This window comes from Panulirus ornatus, chromosome 34, assembly GCF_036320965.1.
Source record: "Panulirus ornatus isolate Po-2019 chromosome 34, ASM3632096v1, whole genome shotgun sequence".
Classification (NCBI taxonomy): Eukaryota; Metazoa; Arthropoda; class Malacostraca; order Decapoda; family Palinuridae; genus Panulirus; species Panulirus ornatus.
Window position 1 is genome coordinate 245,249 of NC_092257.1, and position 17,290 is coordinate 262,538.

The 17,290-nt window shown below is 50.7% G+C and overlaps 1 protein-coding gene across 1 annotated transcript in view; it reads right to left on the reverse strand.

Annotated features, from left to right (window-relative positions):
• The window catches only part of VGlut (Vesicular glutamate transporter), a 191,002-nt gene that overhangs the window by 46,057 nt on the left and 127,655 nt on the right, over nucleotides 1-17,290 (reverse strand). The window contains exons 5-7 of the mRNA XM_071682119.1: nucleotides 8,173-8,306; nucleotides 2,281-2,360; nucleotides 548-666 (exon numbers count right to left, since the gene is read on the reverse strand). Of these exons, the coding sequence (XP_071538220.1) occupies nucleotides 548-666; nucleotides 2,281-2,360; nucleotides 8,173-8,306 (333 nt within the window). The remainder of the gene's footprint in view (nucleotides 1-547; nucleotides 667-2,280; nucleotides 2,361-8,172; nucleotides 8,307-17,290) is intronic.

Here is a 17,290-nt window from a genome sequence, read left to right on the forward strand (position 1 = left end):
AATGTGTCGGGAAAGCACCATACACGTGACCCGGTAAATTACATGAGAAAACTTATACAAAATATGTGATGAAAGATATACTGATTCATACTATGAACAATACACACATACATACATACATACATACATACATACATACATACCTGCACTGGCAACAAAATACATACAAACACTGGAAACAATAAACTCATACTGTAAGGAACATACATACTGTAATGATACCGAGATCATACGCACCTGACAAACTGTAAACATACACATAATTACACGACTGTAAAGGAAATATCATGTTCAGTAGGGCACCCGTAACCCAACACTTGCCAGTGGCGACGTCGTCAAGACTATGTGGTGATCCACTACATGTATCATAATAACAGACATCTATCATCATCATCATCATCTAACTAGGCCGCCCGCCCCTCCGTCGCCAGTGTTGGGTTGGGAGAAGGAGGAGGAGGAGGAGTGTGAGTGAGCGCGGTCCGTGGACCACGCCCTGGCAGCCAGCGGCCAGCCACCAACAGCGCGCCATAAGAAGCGAGTGTCGCACCTGTGAGCCGGGAAGCGGGAGGCGATGAGGCCGCCGGGGATCTGCGTGATGAGGTAGCCCCAGAAGAAGGAAGAGTCCACCACGCCGACGATGTCATCGCTCCAGTCGATCTCCTTCTTCTGCAGACACACAAACACGGCGAGAGGTTAGCCAGGTGTTCACTGATGGTGGGGATGTAGTCAGTGTTCACTGATGGTGGGGATGTAGCCAGTGTTCACTGATGGTGGGGATGTAGCCAGTGTTCACTGATGGTGGGGATGTAGCCAGTGTTCACTGATGGTGGGGATGTAGCCAGTGTTCACTGATGGTGGGGATGTAGCCAGGTGTTCACTATGATCTTCCTATATGATGAAGTAGTAGTGGGGGGGAAGATGAGGTCATGTGGGTCTGGGTGACCTCTGGTGGGTGGTGGCGGGGACAGGAAACATGTTACGTCGGGATAAATGTCCCAAAGTTTGATGTTGGTGAGGGCGGATGGCAGGGGTCACGGGTGAGGGCAGGGGTCACGGGTGAGGGCAGGGGTCACGGGTGAGGGCAAGGGTCACGGGTGAGGGCAGGGGTCACGGGTGAGGGCAGGGGTCACGGGTGAGGGCAGGGGTCACGGGTGAGGGCAGGGGTCACGGGTGAGGGCAAGGGTCACGGGTGAGGGCAGGGGTCACGGGTGAGGGCAGGGGTCACGGGTGAGGGCAGGGGTCACGGGTGAGGGCAGGGGTCACGGGTGAGGGCAGGGGTCACGGGTGAGGGCAGGGGTCACGGGTGAGGGCAGGGGTCACGGATGTGTCCTATGGTTATACGTGTCCTCTGGTATTGTGTAAGCAGAGATCAAGGCGGGTGTGTCCCTGGCTGTGGTATAAGGGTAACTAGGGGGTCAAGTGGAGGTATCTTAGTTACGTGGGGTCTGTTATCATGTTCTAGCTACGTGGGGTCTGTTATCATGTTCTAGCTACGTGGGGTCTGTTATCATGTTCTAGCTACGTGGGGTCTGTTATCATGTTCTAGCTACGTGGGGTCTGTTATCATGTTCTAGCTACGTGGGGTCTGTTATCATGTTCTAGCTACGTGGGGTCTGTTATCATGTTCTAAGGAAATAAAAGATTCCTATCTTCTGTTATCAAGAGTGAATGTGACCACATAATACTGTGGGTGGGTCACATGATGAGCCACATATCACCACTAGATCACATAATAATGTTACATCAGAATAATGCCATTAATGTTAATGAACATTACAGATACTTCAAGTCCATACAAGTAAGTTTAGTTCTTTCTCTTCTTGTTTCCTTTTTTTCATTATCATGTGAATATGTCATTATTAACATTATCATCCTGGCTACCACGTAGTAACGTTATCATACCTCTCTCTATCTTTAGTGTCTCTCCAGTGAGGGACTTTCTCTTCCGTTATCTTTGTGATGGGGAGGCCAGGCACCAGCCAGCCACACAACCCTGCACACACACACACACACACACACACACACACACACACACTACTGTTGTACTCTATCTTGCAGGTTCCCTGCTGACCTCACAAGACCCAGGGGTCAGCGTCATCAAGGCCACGTCTGTGATGAACCCAGGCCACACCTCCAGCACCCTCGGGGGAAAGAGGTATGTATCAGTAACTGTGTTACTCACCACACCAACCATGGGTCACGTGGTCACACCACACCACCAACCATGGGTCACGTGGTCACACTCACCCCACCAACCATGGGTCACGTGGTCACACTCACCCCGGTCAAGGTCTCGTTGGAGGTCATCTCGACGACGGCGACTCCCATGTTGCACCGGATCCCGAACGATATGAGAAAACCTGGCGGGCAGAGATGACACATGACACGTTAGAGATGACACATGACACGTTGGAGATGACACATGACACGTTGGAGATGACACATGACACGTTGGAGATGACACATGACACGTTGGAGATGACACATGACACGTTAGAGATGACACATCACACGTTAGAGATGACACATGACACGTTGGAGATGACACATGACACGTTGGAGATGACACATGACACGTTGGAGATGACACATGACACGTTAGAGATGACACATGACACGTTAGAGATGACACATGACACGTTGGAGATGACACATGACACGTTGGAGATGCAACATGACACGTTAGAGATGACACATGACACGTTAGAGATGACACATGACACGTTAGAGATGACACATGACACGTTGGAGATGCAACATGACACGTTAGAGATGACACATGACACGTTAGAGATGACACATGACACGTTAGAGATGACACATGACACGTTAGAGATGACACATGACACGTTAGAGATGACATGTGGCGTGTTACAGATGACACATGACACCTACAATGACACACATGACAAATAAACAACATTTTCATGACACCATTGGTCACACAAACATGTTACCGAGGGTACACGACGGTGCATGACGTGCGAGTGACTACACGACGGTGCATGACGTGCGAGTGACAGTACACGACGGTGCATGACGTGCGAGTGACTACACGACGGTGCATGACGTGCGAGTGACAGTACACGACGGTGCATGACGTGCGAGTGACAGTGCACGACGGTGCATGACGTGCGAGTGACAGTACACGACGGTGCATGACGTGCGAGTGACAGTGCACGACGGTGCATGACGTGCGAGTGACAGTACACGCCTCAAGACCATCATCCCAGGACACATCCCCATGGTACACTCCCGGACCCTCATACACTCACCATTACACCCACTCCAACCAAGTTTATATAACCACTACTGACCCACCACTACACCCACCACGGCCAAGCCTATACAACCACTAGTGACCCACTACTACACCCACCACGGCCAAGCCTATACAACCACTAGTGACCCACTACTACACCCACCACGGCCAAGCCTATACAACCACTAGTGACCCACTACTACACCCACCACGGCCAAGCCTATACAACCACTAGTGACCCACTACTACACCCACCACGGCCAAGCCTATACAACCACTAGTGACCCACTACTACACCCACCACGGCCAAGCCTATACAACCACTAGTGACCCACTACTACACCCACTCTGACCAGACCAGTAGCACCTGGGAACGTCGACTGCCACTACCACACACGTGGCAGAGTATTACTATAGAGCCAGTGAGCCGGTGACCTGTGTGTGTGTGTGTGTGTGTGTGTGTGTGTGTGTGTGTGTGTGTGTGTGTGTGTGTATGTGTGTGTGTGTGTGTGTGTGTGTGTGTGTGTGTAGCGTTACTGCTGAATCAGCGACCCTAGGAGGAACATGGTCCACTTGTTCATGTATGCAAGCCTATACGTCTCTCTCCTCCATGCAGGGAGAGGAGTCTATGTACCTGAACCCGAGGCTTCCCATTCTACACAGACGAGCCAGAGCGTGTGTGTGTCTCCAGACCAGATGCCGTCTCCCAGCAGGGAGAGATCAGTGAGGCTGGAGTAGGACGACCCCAGCATCCCTGCACACTTGGTACAGTCACACGTCCCTCCCACACGTGTTCCCTCTGCCTGTCCGCCACAAACCCCCACCTGTGACCCAATCATGGTTCCCGCTTCCTACGTAATAGCATCTCCTCTCCTGCCTTTCTCACCCCTCACTCTACACCACATTCACCACTTCTCACAAAACTTCCGGAACACACAACACAAGAGAAAAACAAAACAGAGTTACATAAAGCCGCTCAGTAGAAGGTACGCACATCACTACCTGCAGACATTGACTAAGGTCATACCAATAGCAAGGATCAAACCAAGAACAAAAAACATTGACACAGAGACTAATGCAAGTGAAGACAAGAAGCAAGAGAGAGTGAGGCAGGTGGAGCGTGTGCGCGCGGGAAAGAGAGTGAGTGAGTGAGAGTTGTAGTGGGTGTGGCCCTGAGCAAGGAGCACGTGGGTCTGGCTGTGAGAGGGCGGGGCAGGTGAGACAATCCCCCTCCCCCAACACTCTCCTTGGTGAGGCTCAACAGGTGTGAGGGCGGGGCCGTCCACGCCCTTCCACTCAGCAACAGGTAGGGGAGGGGCAGGTGACCGCACCCACCAATACTCATTCACTAAGCAACAGGTGAGGGGAGTGTAGAATGGGGAGAGGACAGGTGGAGCATAGAGGGGGAGACGACATGCACCCATCAGCTGACTGGGAGGGCGTGGCCTGAGGTGTGGTCCACGTGGACTTAAAGAGGATAGAACCCCAGGTGGCCTTGAGAGGCGCTTGCCAGCTGTGTGAGGCCCTGGGCCGAGGGGCGGTACCAGCTGCTCGTGCCGAGCGAGGGATGAAGGCCAGGTGGTCACGTGTGAGGTATGTGGGTCAGTGTGTGGCCTGGTAGGGCCTCAGGCGGGAGGGTGTGACTGTGTGGCACAGAGAGAGGAAGCCAAGCGTGTCGTCACAAGGAATATGAGGATGCCGAGCGCCGGTGTACAGAGTGAGGGCGTCTTGTGTGTGTGACTCGGGGACACAGGCACACATGCCAGGTGACCAGGCGGGACACTACCGGCCACATCAAATACACACAACAAAAGCAGGAGAGAGAGAGAGAGAGAGAGAGACAGAGAGTGAGAGAGAGAGAGAGAGAGAGAGTTTGTGTTGGGAGGAGCATGTGTATCAGCCTACAGTGAAGGACACAAACAGGAGGACGTCCATGAACATCTATCAACACCCACTGGACTTCCTCAAGGTTTCTGATAGTACTACCCATGACTCAGCCTGCCTTATGATGCTACATGATGACCACAACTGACCCAGGATGTTCCGCGATGACCCTAACTGATCGTACAATATTCCACGACTACTTATGGTAACCAGGGAGTTCCCTCGTAACCTAGGATGACCTAAGGTGATCCCAGGGCTATGACGAACTTGAACCAAGATACGCAATGATAACACAATGAAGATATATCAAATGTCTGTGATGATAATAATGAAGCAGAAATGTTTAACATGTTACGAGGGAAAAGTGTAAAACTTTCACTGATGTCTTAATGTACTGTACCATGACATACCATGACCTGACACACTGACACATACGCTGTAGTGTAATGTGATGACTCATAGATTGATGACCAAGATTGTTGCACAATGTTTGCAGAGGACCAGTGATGTCACCCAGTGTCTCAAGATGACCTCTGATGTTAAAGATACCCAGATATTAGCTACAATGTCCAGGGATGTGTTACCACACCACACAATGTCTTGCAATAACGTACGTGTTGTTGCTGATGTCAGGCTACTGTTGTCCAGGATGATCCAACTGATGTGACACTACAACCTACAGCAGGTGTCATGGCACCTGGTGACCCACTGCAGCTTACACCTTGATGGTGTGGCGCTGCCTGACCCTCACCTGACCCAAGATCCTACACGAGAGCTGTGTCACCCACCGACCCCAGCCAGACCTGCCTGCCAGATCACATGACCACAAGTGCTTGTATAGTGAGGCTTGAAGCTGTACGTTACCAGGGTCACTGGTGCCATGTTTGACGACCCCAGAGACCAGATACTGGTCTCCCAGGGTGGTGGGATACATGATAACCCTGGGTGTCCCAGGGTAGTGGTGGGATACATGATAACCCTGGGTGTCCCAGGGTGGTGGTGGGATACATGGTAACCCTGGGTGTCCCAGGGTGGTGGTGGGATACATGGTAACCCTGGGTGTCCCAGGGTAGTGGTGGGATACATGGTAACCCTGGGTGTCCCAGGGCAGTGGTGGGATACATGATAACCCAGGGTGTCCCAGGGTAGTGGTGGGACACATGGTATCCCTGGGTGTCCCAGGGTAGTGGTAGGATACATGGTAACCCTGGGTGTCCCAGGGTAGTGGTGGGATACATGGTAACCCTGGGTGTCCCAGGGTAGTGGTGGGACACATGGTATCCCTGGGTGTCCCAGGGTAGTGGTGGGATACATGGTAACCCTGGGTGTCCCAGGGTAGTGGTGGGACACATGGTATCCCTGGGTGTCCCAGGGTAGTGGTGGGACACATGGTAACCCTGGGTGTCCCAGGGTAGTGGTGGGACACATGGTATCCCTGGGTGTCCCAGGGTAGTGGTGGGATACATGGTAACCCTGGGTGTCCCAGGGTAGTGGTGGGACACATGGTAACCCTGGGTGTCCCAGGGTAGTGGTGGGACACATGGTAACCCTGGGTGTCCCAGGGTAGTGGTGGGACACATGGTAACCCTGGGTGTCCCAGGGTAGTGGTGGGACACATGGTAACCCTGGGTGTCCCAGGGTAGTGGTGGGATACATGGTAACCCTGGGTGTCCCAGGGTAGTGGTGGGATACATGATAACCCTGGGTGTCCCAGGGTAGTGGTGGGACACATGGTATCCCTGGGTGTCCCAGGGTAGTGGTGGGATACATGATAACCCTGGGTGTCCCAGGGTAGTGGTGGGACACATGGTAACCCTGGGTGTCCCAGGGTAGTGGTGGGACACATGGTAACCCTGGGTGTCCCAGGGTAGTGGTGGGACACATGGTAACCCTGGGTGTCCCAGGGTAGTGGTGGGACACATGGTAACCCTGGGTGTCCCAGGGTAGTGGTGGGATACATGGTAACCCTGGGTGTCCCAGGGTAGTGGTGGGACACATGGTAACCCTGGGTGTCCCAGGGTAGTGGTGGGACACATGGTAACCCTGGGTGTCCCAGGGTAGTGGTGGGATACATGGTATCCCTGGGTGTCCCAGGGTAGTGGTGGGATACATGGTAACCCTGGGTGTCCCAGGGTAGTGGTGGGACACATGGTAACCCTGGGTGTCCCAGGGTAGTGGTGGGACACATGGTAACCCTGGGTGTCCCAGGGTAGTGGTGGGACACATGGTAACCCTGGGTGTCCCAGGGTAGTGGTGGGACACATGGTAACCCTGGGTGTCCCAGGGTAGTGGTGGGACACATGGTAACCCTGGGTGTCCCAGGGTAGTGGTGGGACACATGGTAACCCTGGGTGTCCCAGGGTAGTGGTGGGACACATGGTAACCCTGGGTGTCCCAGGGTAGTGGTGGGACACATGGTAACCCTGGGTGTCCCAGGGTAGTGGTGGGACACATGATAACCCTGGGTGTCCCAGGGTAGTGGTGGGATACATGGTAACCCTGGGTGTCCCAGGGTAGTGGTGGGATACATGGTAACCCTGGGTGTCCCAGGGTAGTGGTGGGACACATGGTAACCCTGGGTGTCCCAGGGTAGTGGTGGGACACATGGTAACCCTGGGTGTCCCAGGGTAGTGGTGGGATACATGGTATCCCTGGGTGTCCCAGGGTAGTGGTGGGACACATGGTATCCCTGGGTGTCCCAGGGTAGTGGTGGGATACATGGTATCCCTGGGTGTCCCAGGGTAGTGGTGGGACACATGATAACCCTGGGTGTCCCAGGGTAGTGGTGGGACACATGATAACCCTGGGTGACCCAGGGTAGTGGTGGGATACATGGTAACCCTGGGTGTCCCAGGGTAGTGGTGGGACACATGGTATCCCTGGGTGTCCCAGGGTAGTGGTGGGACACATGATAACCCTGGGTGTCCCAGGGTAGTGGTGGGACACATGATAACCCTGGGTGACCCAGGGTAGTGGTGGGATACATGGTAACCCTGGGTGTCCCAGGGTAGTGGTGGGATACTGACCTACGCTAGCCAGGATGGCCATAGTGAAGCGCTTGCTCAGGTTACAGCAGGGGCAGTCTGGCGGCAGGTACTGGTCGATCTTCCGCAACGGCGGCTTCTCCCTCTCGTAGTCTTCGTCGTACGTGCCATCTGCCCTGCAGGAGGAGGGTAGGGTTAGTGCTGGCCCCTGCAGGAGGAGGGTAGGGTTAGTACTGACCCCTGCAGGAGGAGGGTAGGGTTAGTGCTGACCCCTGCAGGAGGAGGGTAGGGTTAGTGCTGGCCCCTGCAGGAGGAGGGTAGGGTTAGTGCTGACCCCTGCAGGAGGAGGGTAGGGTTAGTGCTGACCCCTGCAGGAGGAGGGTAGGGTTAGTGCTGACCCCTGCAGGAGGAGGGTAGGGTTAGTGCTGACCCCTGCAGGAGGAGGGTAGGGTTAGTGCTGGCCCCTGCAGGAGGAGGGTAGGGTTAGTGCTGACCCCTGCAGGAGGAGGGTAGGGTTAGTGCTGACCCCTGCAGGAGGAGGGTAGGGTTAGTGCTGACCCCTGCAGGAGGGAGGAGTGTAGGGTTAGTACTGACCCCTGCAGGAGGGAGGAGTGTCGGGTTAGTGCTGACCCCTGCAGGAGGGAGGAGTGTAGGGTTAGTGCTGGTTACCGTGTTCTAGTGATTCATCCTGGTTCGTCTGCAAGTGTGACACATACTGATAGTGTTACATGTGCTCCCAGTAACAGTGACCCACCAGCGGGATGTATGAAGTCATCAAGTTGGTGATGGGTGTTGGTGTGTCTTAACTTCAAAAGATTTTATCTGATGAAATTACTGTATACCAGCTTGACAGTGAAACATACAAGACACATCATTTTCTTGTCATTATTTTTGATACGTTTTAAACGAGTAAACGTTAGTGAGGCCTGGCAGTGACCGAGCCTCACCACTGGCAGCCGGGAGGGGACCTGTGTCACGTCCGGGTCAGATGTTATCTCTGGACTTTGATTTGTTCTGCCTTGCTGATGGAGAGTACAGAGAAGACCATAACACTAGTACAACATGACTGAACACCATACCTTACTGAACGTTATCAAATATGACGATATATTACGGATATGACGATATATTACGGATATGACGATATATTACGGATATGACGATATATTACGGAAGATTGTAGTGTTAGCCCATATAGGTCATACGCTGGTACACAACTGACAGCACCTAACCTAACCTAACTGGTGACTCATACAAGTATACTGGTGCCTAATACAAGTATACTGGTGACTCATACCAGTATACTGGTGCCTAATGCAAGTATTGGTGATACATACCAGTATACTGGTGATACATACCAGTATACTGGTGACATATATTAGCATTCTAGTGATCGATACTAGTATACTAGTGACACATACCAGTATACTGGTGCCTAATGCAAGTATTGGTGATACATACCAGTATACTGGTGACTCATACAAGTATACTGGTGATACATACCAGTATACTGGTGACATATATTAGTATTCTAGTGACAGATACAAGTATACTAGTGACACATACCAGTATACTAGTTGCACCCATCACAGTACCGTAGTGATTAACCCGGAGGTAAGATGAACAGGCGACACACATGAACGACCATAATGGATGGTAGCAGTTAAACCTCATCCTGATATATGTTTACCATCATACTAGTTACCATATGAGGATCAGCCAAGTACCGCTCCTGAGGATCAGCCAAGTACCGCTCCTGAGGATCAGCCAAGTACTGCTCCTGAGGATCAGCCAAGTACTGCTTCTGTTTTACAAGTATATGACCTACTACTTTCACAATGATCCCTTCAACACTTTCCCTATACCACCACCACCACCACCACATTATCAGATATCGATCAGTAAGTATCACATAACAAACCATACCCCCAATTCTAGGACTGTATTATCTCAATACTACATAAACAATGTACATCATCACTCAATAGTCAAAGTTAACAACAATGCTGAGCTAAACCGGTGAGTTAACAGCGTCACGTACGCACAGTGTCACAAAAACATTAAGTTGATTATGTTGATAACATTGGTCTTGGCCGCCTTGCTGAGTGCAGCTGGAGCTGGCTCAAGTATGTATGTAAACAGACAACCTCACTCACCACACACCTGCAGACGACGACTGATGGTTCAGGCAGTACACAAACGTGCTCAACATCTAATGATGATAAAGTTGCTGAGCGTAACCCATCAACAAAAGCCAAACATTATTGCAAAACACTGACATCCTCCACCATGAAGCGAAAGTGGAGTATTCCAGCAGACCAGTACACACACAGTCGTGAGGTAAACACCCCGCTCCACATTTTCAGTTTTACAGAACAGACGACGCGGTTTCAGTTGCGCTGATCACTGCAGCACTGCAGGTATCGATTATCCAGGGTGATGACTGGCCGACGACGGCAAGGAAATCTGGAGGCCACATAACACACAAGGGTACCGTTCCATGTTAGGAGGAGCTACTAAGTGGCAACATTACAGGGAAACTCAGTAGATGGCTCTGGTGCGGTAGCGTGACGTCACACCTCTGGAGCGTCAGGCGCACGTCAACAAATCAGTACCGTAATCATCTTGGGGATTACGTTCGTTGTACACGTTTACAATTGGCAGAGACGGCGGTGCAGGGCGACATGGAGGTAAGTATGGTAGGGAGGACGGCCTTATAGTTGCTGAACCAACCAATCCTCAACTACAATAATACTCATCATAACGGGAGCCATATACATCATGAGGCAAGTGAGGACCACTGGTGAGATGTGCTTCTTCTATGACAACTACAAGGCGCTTCCTTGTTCCTGTGTGACGCGTCAGGTATGGTTCCTCTCCTGTGTGACGCGTCAGGTATGGTTCTTCACCTGTGTGACGCGTCAGGTATGGTTCCTCTCCTGTGTGACGCGTCAGGTATGGTTCCTCACCTGTGTGACGCGTCAGGGGCGGGTACTGCCTTAATAACTATGTAACATTCGATGACCATTAAATCCAGTAACGTAAATATATTATGGAATCATCATACTGAAAGCTCGATAGGAAGTGGATGAGTGAGGGAAGCAGTAATGTGGCGGAAGGCAGGAGAACCAGGAGGTGGGAGGCAGCAGTCCAAGGCTCATGACTGGCCCACAAGTGAGGTGGTGTAACACCTGATGAAGATATTCAAGATCTTTCGATGGATGATTATAACTTAATGACCCAGGCAGGCGATAAGCCTAACTAAACTAGCCTCTCAACCAGCATGATATGATGAAATTTTATGCTCATGATCATCATCTACTCCAATCACAAACGAATTTATTCTTGTTCTTATCTGTTGTATAAATGAGTAACAATATATGGACGAGGTGGCGGGAAGGGGGCTGGGGTACAACCCACACAACACGTAGTTATCATCAGTGTTACGGGAAGGGGGCTGGGGTACAACCCACACAACACGTAGTCATCACAGTGTTACAGGAAGGCATCCTGGGTGAGGGAGGAATTTAGACGGTGTCTGGTTGACAGTGTGACCGGTCACTCAGTGAGGCCAGATACTTGGGTCAAGCGTCTGTGATGCTGAAGGTGAGGGTTATCGTAGTGCTGACCAGGGAAGAGGAAGGTACGCTGAGCTGTGCCTAGTGTCGTGTCATGATGTGACTAGCTGCTGGAACCCTTTGGTCCAGACCCTTTCATGCGGGACACAGAAGAGACAAGGACACGCACGCAGACATGAAAGAAAGAAAAACAGAAAGAGAAAGGGAGAGAGGAAGGAAGGGAGGGAGGTCATCATCAGTCATACTAGCCAGGCAAAGCCTTTTAGTTCGTGCACTTGTACACACTAAGTAGCAAGTCTTCATATTAACCACCCTTCCCCCCAACCACCAACCACACACCCTCACTCCTCATCCCTCCTCCAGTCACACACTCACACCTTATCCTTCTACCAGCCACACACCCTCACTCTTCATCCCTCCTCCAGCCACACACTCACACCTCATCCTTCCACCAGCCACACACCCTCACATCCCGTCATGACCCATAATCTCGTCTCTCACTTGACTGCCTCCTGACCAACTGTTCATACCAGCACAATACATCCAAGTCGACGGTTACCTTCCATGTCAGGCCTTCATGTACTCACATGAGTGACACGTCTCCAGTTGGTGTATGACTATCATCCTTAATTCCTTATCCTGCCACATCCTTTCCCTCCCTCTCCCCTCATCCACCTTTTCTTCTCCACTCATACCTGTTCTGCCACTCTCATAACACTACCCTTGACCATTTATTACATATCATCGATAATGTACATTCAGAAAACCTGTCAGCCATATCGTCAATCTAGTGAAGCTGTGTCTCTGGTCAGCTCTCACTGCGTTAACATGGTCATTCCTTAGTTGTATACCAGGTACCAACAGATACCAGGTACCATCACACTGGGAGTAGCTTTCACAGAAAAAATAATAATAATAAACCATAAAACTGGAGACTATATACTACGCTGTAGTTAAACCTCATATATACGTCATCATCACTCACACAACATCTACAACGTCATCATCACTCACACAACATCTACAACGTCATCATCACTCACACAACATCTACAACGTCATCATCACTCACACAACATCTACAACGTCATCATCTCTCACACAACATCTACAACGTCATCATCACTCACACAACATCTACAACGTCATCATCACTCACACAACATCTACAACGTCATCATCACTCACACAACATCTACAACGTCATCATCACTCACACAACATCTACAACGTCATCATCTCTCACACAACATCTACAACGTCATCATCACTCACACAACATCTACAACGTCATCATCACTCACACAACATCTACAACGTCATTATCACTCACACAACATCTACAACGTCATCATCTCTCACACAACATCTACAACGTCATCATCACTCACACAACATCTACAACGTCATCATCACTCACACAACATCTACAACGTCATCATCACTCACACAACATCTACAACGTCATCATCACTCACACAACATCTACAACGTCATCATCACTCACACAACATCTACAACGTCATCATCACTCACACAACATCTACAACGTCATCATCTCTCACACAACATCTACAACGTCATCATCACTCACACAACATCTACAACGTCATCATCACTCACACAACATCTACAACGTCATCATCACTCACACAACATCTACAACGTCATCATCACTCACACAACATCTACAACGTCATCATCACTCACACAACATCTACAACGTCATCATCACTCACACAAATAAAGATGAACCAAGAATAAATCCTTCGATCATCAATAAACATTATGAAGAAAATCTCCTACCTAGATGTACAGACACCCAGGATATGATGATGTACAGACACCCAGGATATGATGATGTAGAGTTACTTAGGATGATGTATTCCACTCATATAGTCACAGTCTCCTATACAGGGAGTCCGTCCCCTTCCCCAACCACAGACATGACCACAGCCTGGCCACAGCCCCGGCGGGAGGTGAGGAGCCTCAGGGCGGGCGTGGGTTAATCGTGGGTCGGCGGGTTTTGTACAGCCGTCAACTGTGGAGAAGATGTAATAAGTCAAGAGTGGGATTACCCGCGCCTGGGGACTCTCTCTCTCTCTCTCTCTCTCTCTCTCTCTCTCTCTCTCTCTCTCTCTCTCTCTCTCTCTCTCTCTCTCTCTCTCTCTTAGGTCCACAGGGAGGGACGTGGACCAGGAATCGCCTTTTATCGTCTTTATTGTTGAGAAGTTTAGCGTTGCTCCGAGCGACAGCCTCACCCCTGCCCCGCTCCTCATGACCGCCTCATGCTCCTTCCTCCTGGGAGGTCCGGACCCCTAGCCACCTCCTGCACCACCACGACCCCCCCCCCCGCATGCTCATCACTGGTCCGGTGATGTCTAGGGACATGACACAAGGGCCTTCCTTCACATGACACCAGGGCCTTCCTTCACATGGCACCAGGGCCTTCCTTCATATGACACCAGGGCCTTCCTTCACATGGCACCAGGGCCTTCCTTCATATGACACCAGGGCCTTCCTTCACATGGCACCAGGGCCTTCCTTCATATGACACCAGGGCCTTCCTTCACATGGCACCAGGGCCTTCCTTCACGTGGCACCAGGGCCTTCCTTCACATGTGGCAATTTTCTGACAGCCAGGTACAAACTTTCTAGCCAACTTGATGTACAAGAGCGTGTCTCTCATTAGACCATATCTCGTCTGTAGGAACCTTTGTTCTCTCGTTATAATGTTCTCCAGAACACAATCATCATGGAGGCTGGTCTGTAGGTTAAAGCCTCCTTCTAACGGTGTTATCACTTACAGATGTTTCCACTTTTCCTCTTCCTTGGCAAACTGCCTTACACCACCCACATCTTCAGCACGTGTATGTGTATGTGTGTGTGTGTGTGTGTGTGTGTGTGTGTGTGTGTGTTACTGTATTGTTACTCTCACAAGTATGTTCATGACAATGTAGCTGTTGACCCTACCCCCTGCCTCACCCTCTGCCCAGCCTGTAGTGTGGTGTGTGTGGCACGGTCCTCACTCTCTGCCCAGCCTGTAGTGTGGTGTGTGTTTGGCACGGTCCTCACTCTCTGCCCAGCCTGTAGTGTGGTGTGTGTGGCACGGTCCTCACCCTCTGCCCAGCCTGTAGTGTGGTGTGTGTGGCACGGTCCTCACCCTCTGCCCAGCCTGTAGTGTGGTGTGTGTGGCACGGTCCTCACCCTCTGCCCAGCCTGTAGTGTGGTGTGTGTGGCACGGTCCTCACCCTCTGCCCAGCCTGTAGTGTGGTGTGTGACCTGTACTCAACCTTCTCCTGGGTACGGCCATTCCTTTATTCATTCGTTCTGTTGCCAGCGCTGCCGTGCGCCCCGGAGCGCCAGTCCCCCTACCACTAGTGATAATCCTTACTCTCTCCTCCCCATCTGTCACCCACTTCTCCCTACACTCCCCTGCTCTCATTAACTCCTCCCCTTCATCTGGACTCCTGGCCTTCCCTCATCCCCTCACCCCTAACCATCCCTCCTTTCCTCCCAACCCTCTCCCCTCCCTCCCACTCTTCCTTCCTGCCTCCCTCTCCCTTCTGACCTTCCGTCCTGCCTCTCCCTTCCTCCCTTCTGTTTGTGCTTCACTATCCTGCTATACCACAAACAATATGAGGATCTAAGGACACTACTACTGCCCATCAGCAGATAACCTCATGTTAACACATGCAATGAGTCAACAATTAGAGTGGTTGAACGCAGCATTATAGATACGAAGATTGAACCCTCTACCAGGCTGGTCGTAGTGACCACCTTCTGTAAACTGTGTTGTGACCCATTGTATCCTCCCTGTGGAACACATTCCACCCCCTGTGTTGGACACATTCCACCCCCTGTGTTGGACACATTCCACCCCCTGTGTTGGACGCTGAAGCGCTACAATAAGCTTGGTTTAGGTAGACAAATTACTTAACAATGTTGTGTTTGAGAATAAGCTGATGTTCCTGTAACAGTTATTAAGACAGAGGAAGACATACTGAGAGAGACCAGGCAACACACACATACATCTGTATCTTCCGTTACCCATGTACGGTCCTCTCCTGCCACACAACCAATACAGGGTAAATACTGCTACCCACCTTACTGGACCGACTCTCAGCTTCCTCTCAAGGTAAGAAGCGAGTCTGTTCTTGTGGCAAGGCGTTCCTGATGTCGGCTGACCAATCATCGACCGGTGCGCCCGATACAATGGTGGCATCACACAAAGCTGCTCTGCTCATGCAGGAGGTTGATCAACCAGGCAGGTGAATACCTCTGCCCGAGGCCCGCCGGCTGGCCTGGCCCACACTACCTACTATGCAAGCTACTCATACTTCTTTCTCATTCCTCCACTTGGAGTCACACTCGTAAATACGTATGATACACACAAATATAGTTATGTGTCAAGTACAAACTGACCATTTACAACTCATACCATTATGAGTGACATGCAGCGTTTGAAATACGCCACTGATATAGCCTATCCCATGCACTGATAGCGTATATCCCATATACTAGTGTAACTTGTCCTATGCCTGGTATAGTCTATTCCATACACTGGTATTATCTAACACATACACTGGTATAGCCAATCCCACACACTAATATAGTCTGCCCCATGCCATTCTAACCCCTACTACTACCGTCCTGTAGGTATGACTGCACTCCCTCCACACTCTGAATATCTGATCAACGCCCATCTCCTCAACCATCTTGAGTCTCAGTTCTTTTCCTCAACCATCTTGAGCCTCAGTCTTTTCCTCAACCATCTTGAGTCTCAGTTCTTTTCCTCAACCATCTTGAGTCTCAGTTCTTTTCCTCAACCATCTTGAGTCTCAGTCTTTTCCTCAACCATCTTGAGTCTCAGTTCTTTTCCTCAACCATCTTGAGTCTCAGTCTTTTCCTCAACCATCTTGAGTCTCAGTCTTTTCCTCAACCATCTTGAGCCTCAGTCTTTTCTTTGATTACCAGTAGCGCTTTGCCCGGGCGACATCCACTGGTGACGTCATTTCTTTGTTAGTGGCGCCTGATCATCATCCTTTCTGAGAGGCTCGGAGATCTCAAGTTGCGGCAACCCTTGGTGTCTCGAAAGCTCTTGACTGGTGTGGTATCAGGGGCTGATCCGCAAGCTCCCCTCTTTGTTCGTTCTGTCTACAATCTGTTGATGTATCAATCACTCTCGGTATTGCTATGTAGAGCTGTGTCTCTTAAGAGTTCTGCTCTGTCTCCTACTGCCTTCCTCCCTATCATCAATTATCATTTCCTTTCCTGAGCAATGAACCATATGTGCGCAAGCGCAGTTGACTCACTACCGTATTCCTCCACTTCCCTCATGTCCGCTGTCTTGTGTCTTCACGCTGACCAATATATCCAGAGATCTGGGTCGACACAAGTAAACTGGTTAGGTGTCATGCCTCTAAAAGCCAATTTTCCCTTATTGCTTCTTCTAAAACTCCTTACACTCTTTAGTTCTCCTTCTAACATCACTTTATTATCCATCTTAGACTATCCAGACTACATAGCTAAGTCTACCTCCATGAACACTAAGTCCTGTTCACATACCCAGGATCTTTCCC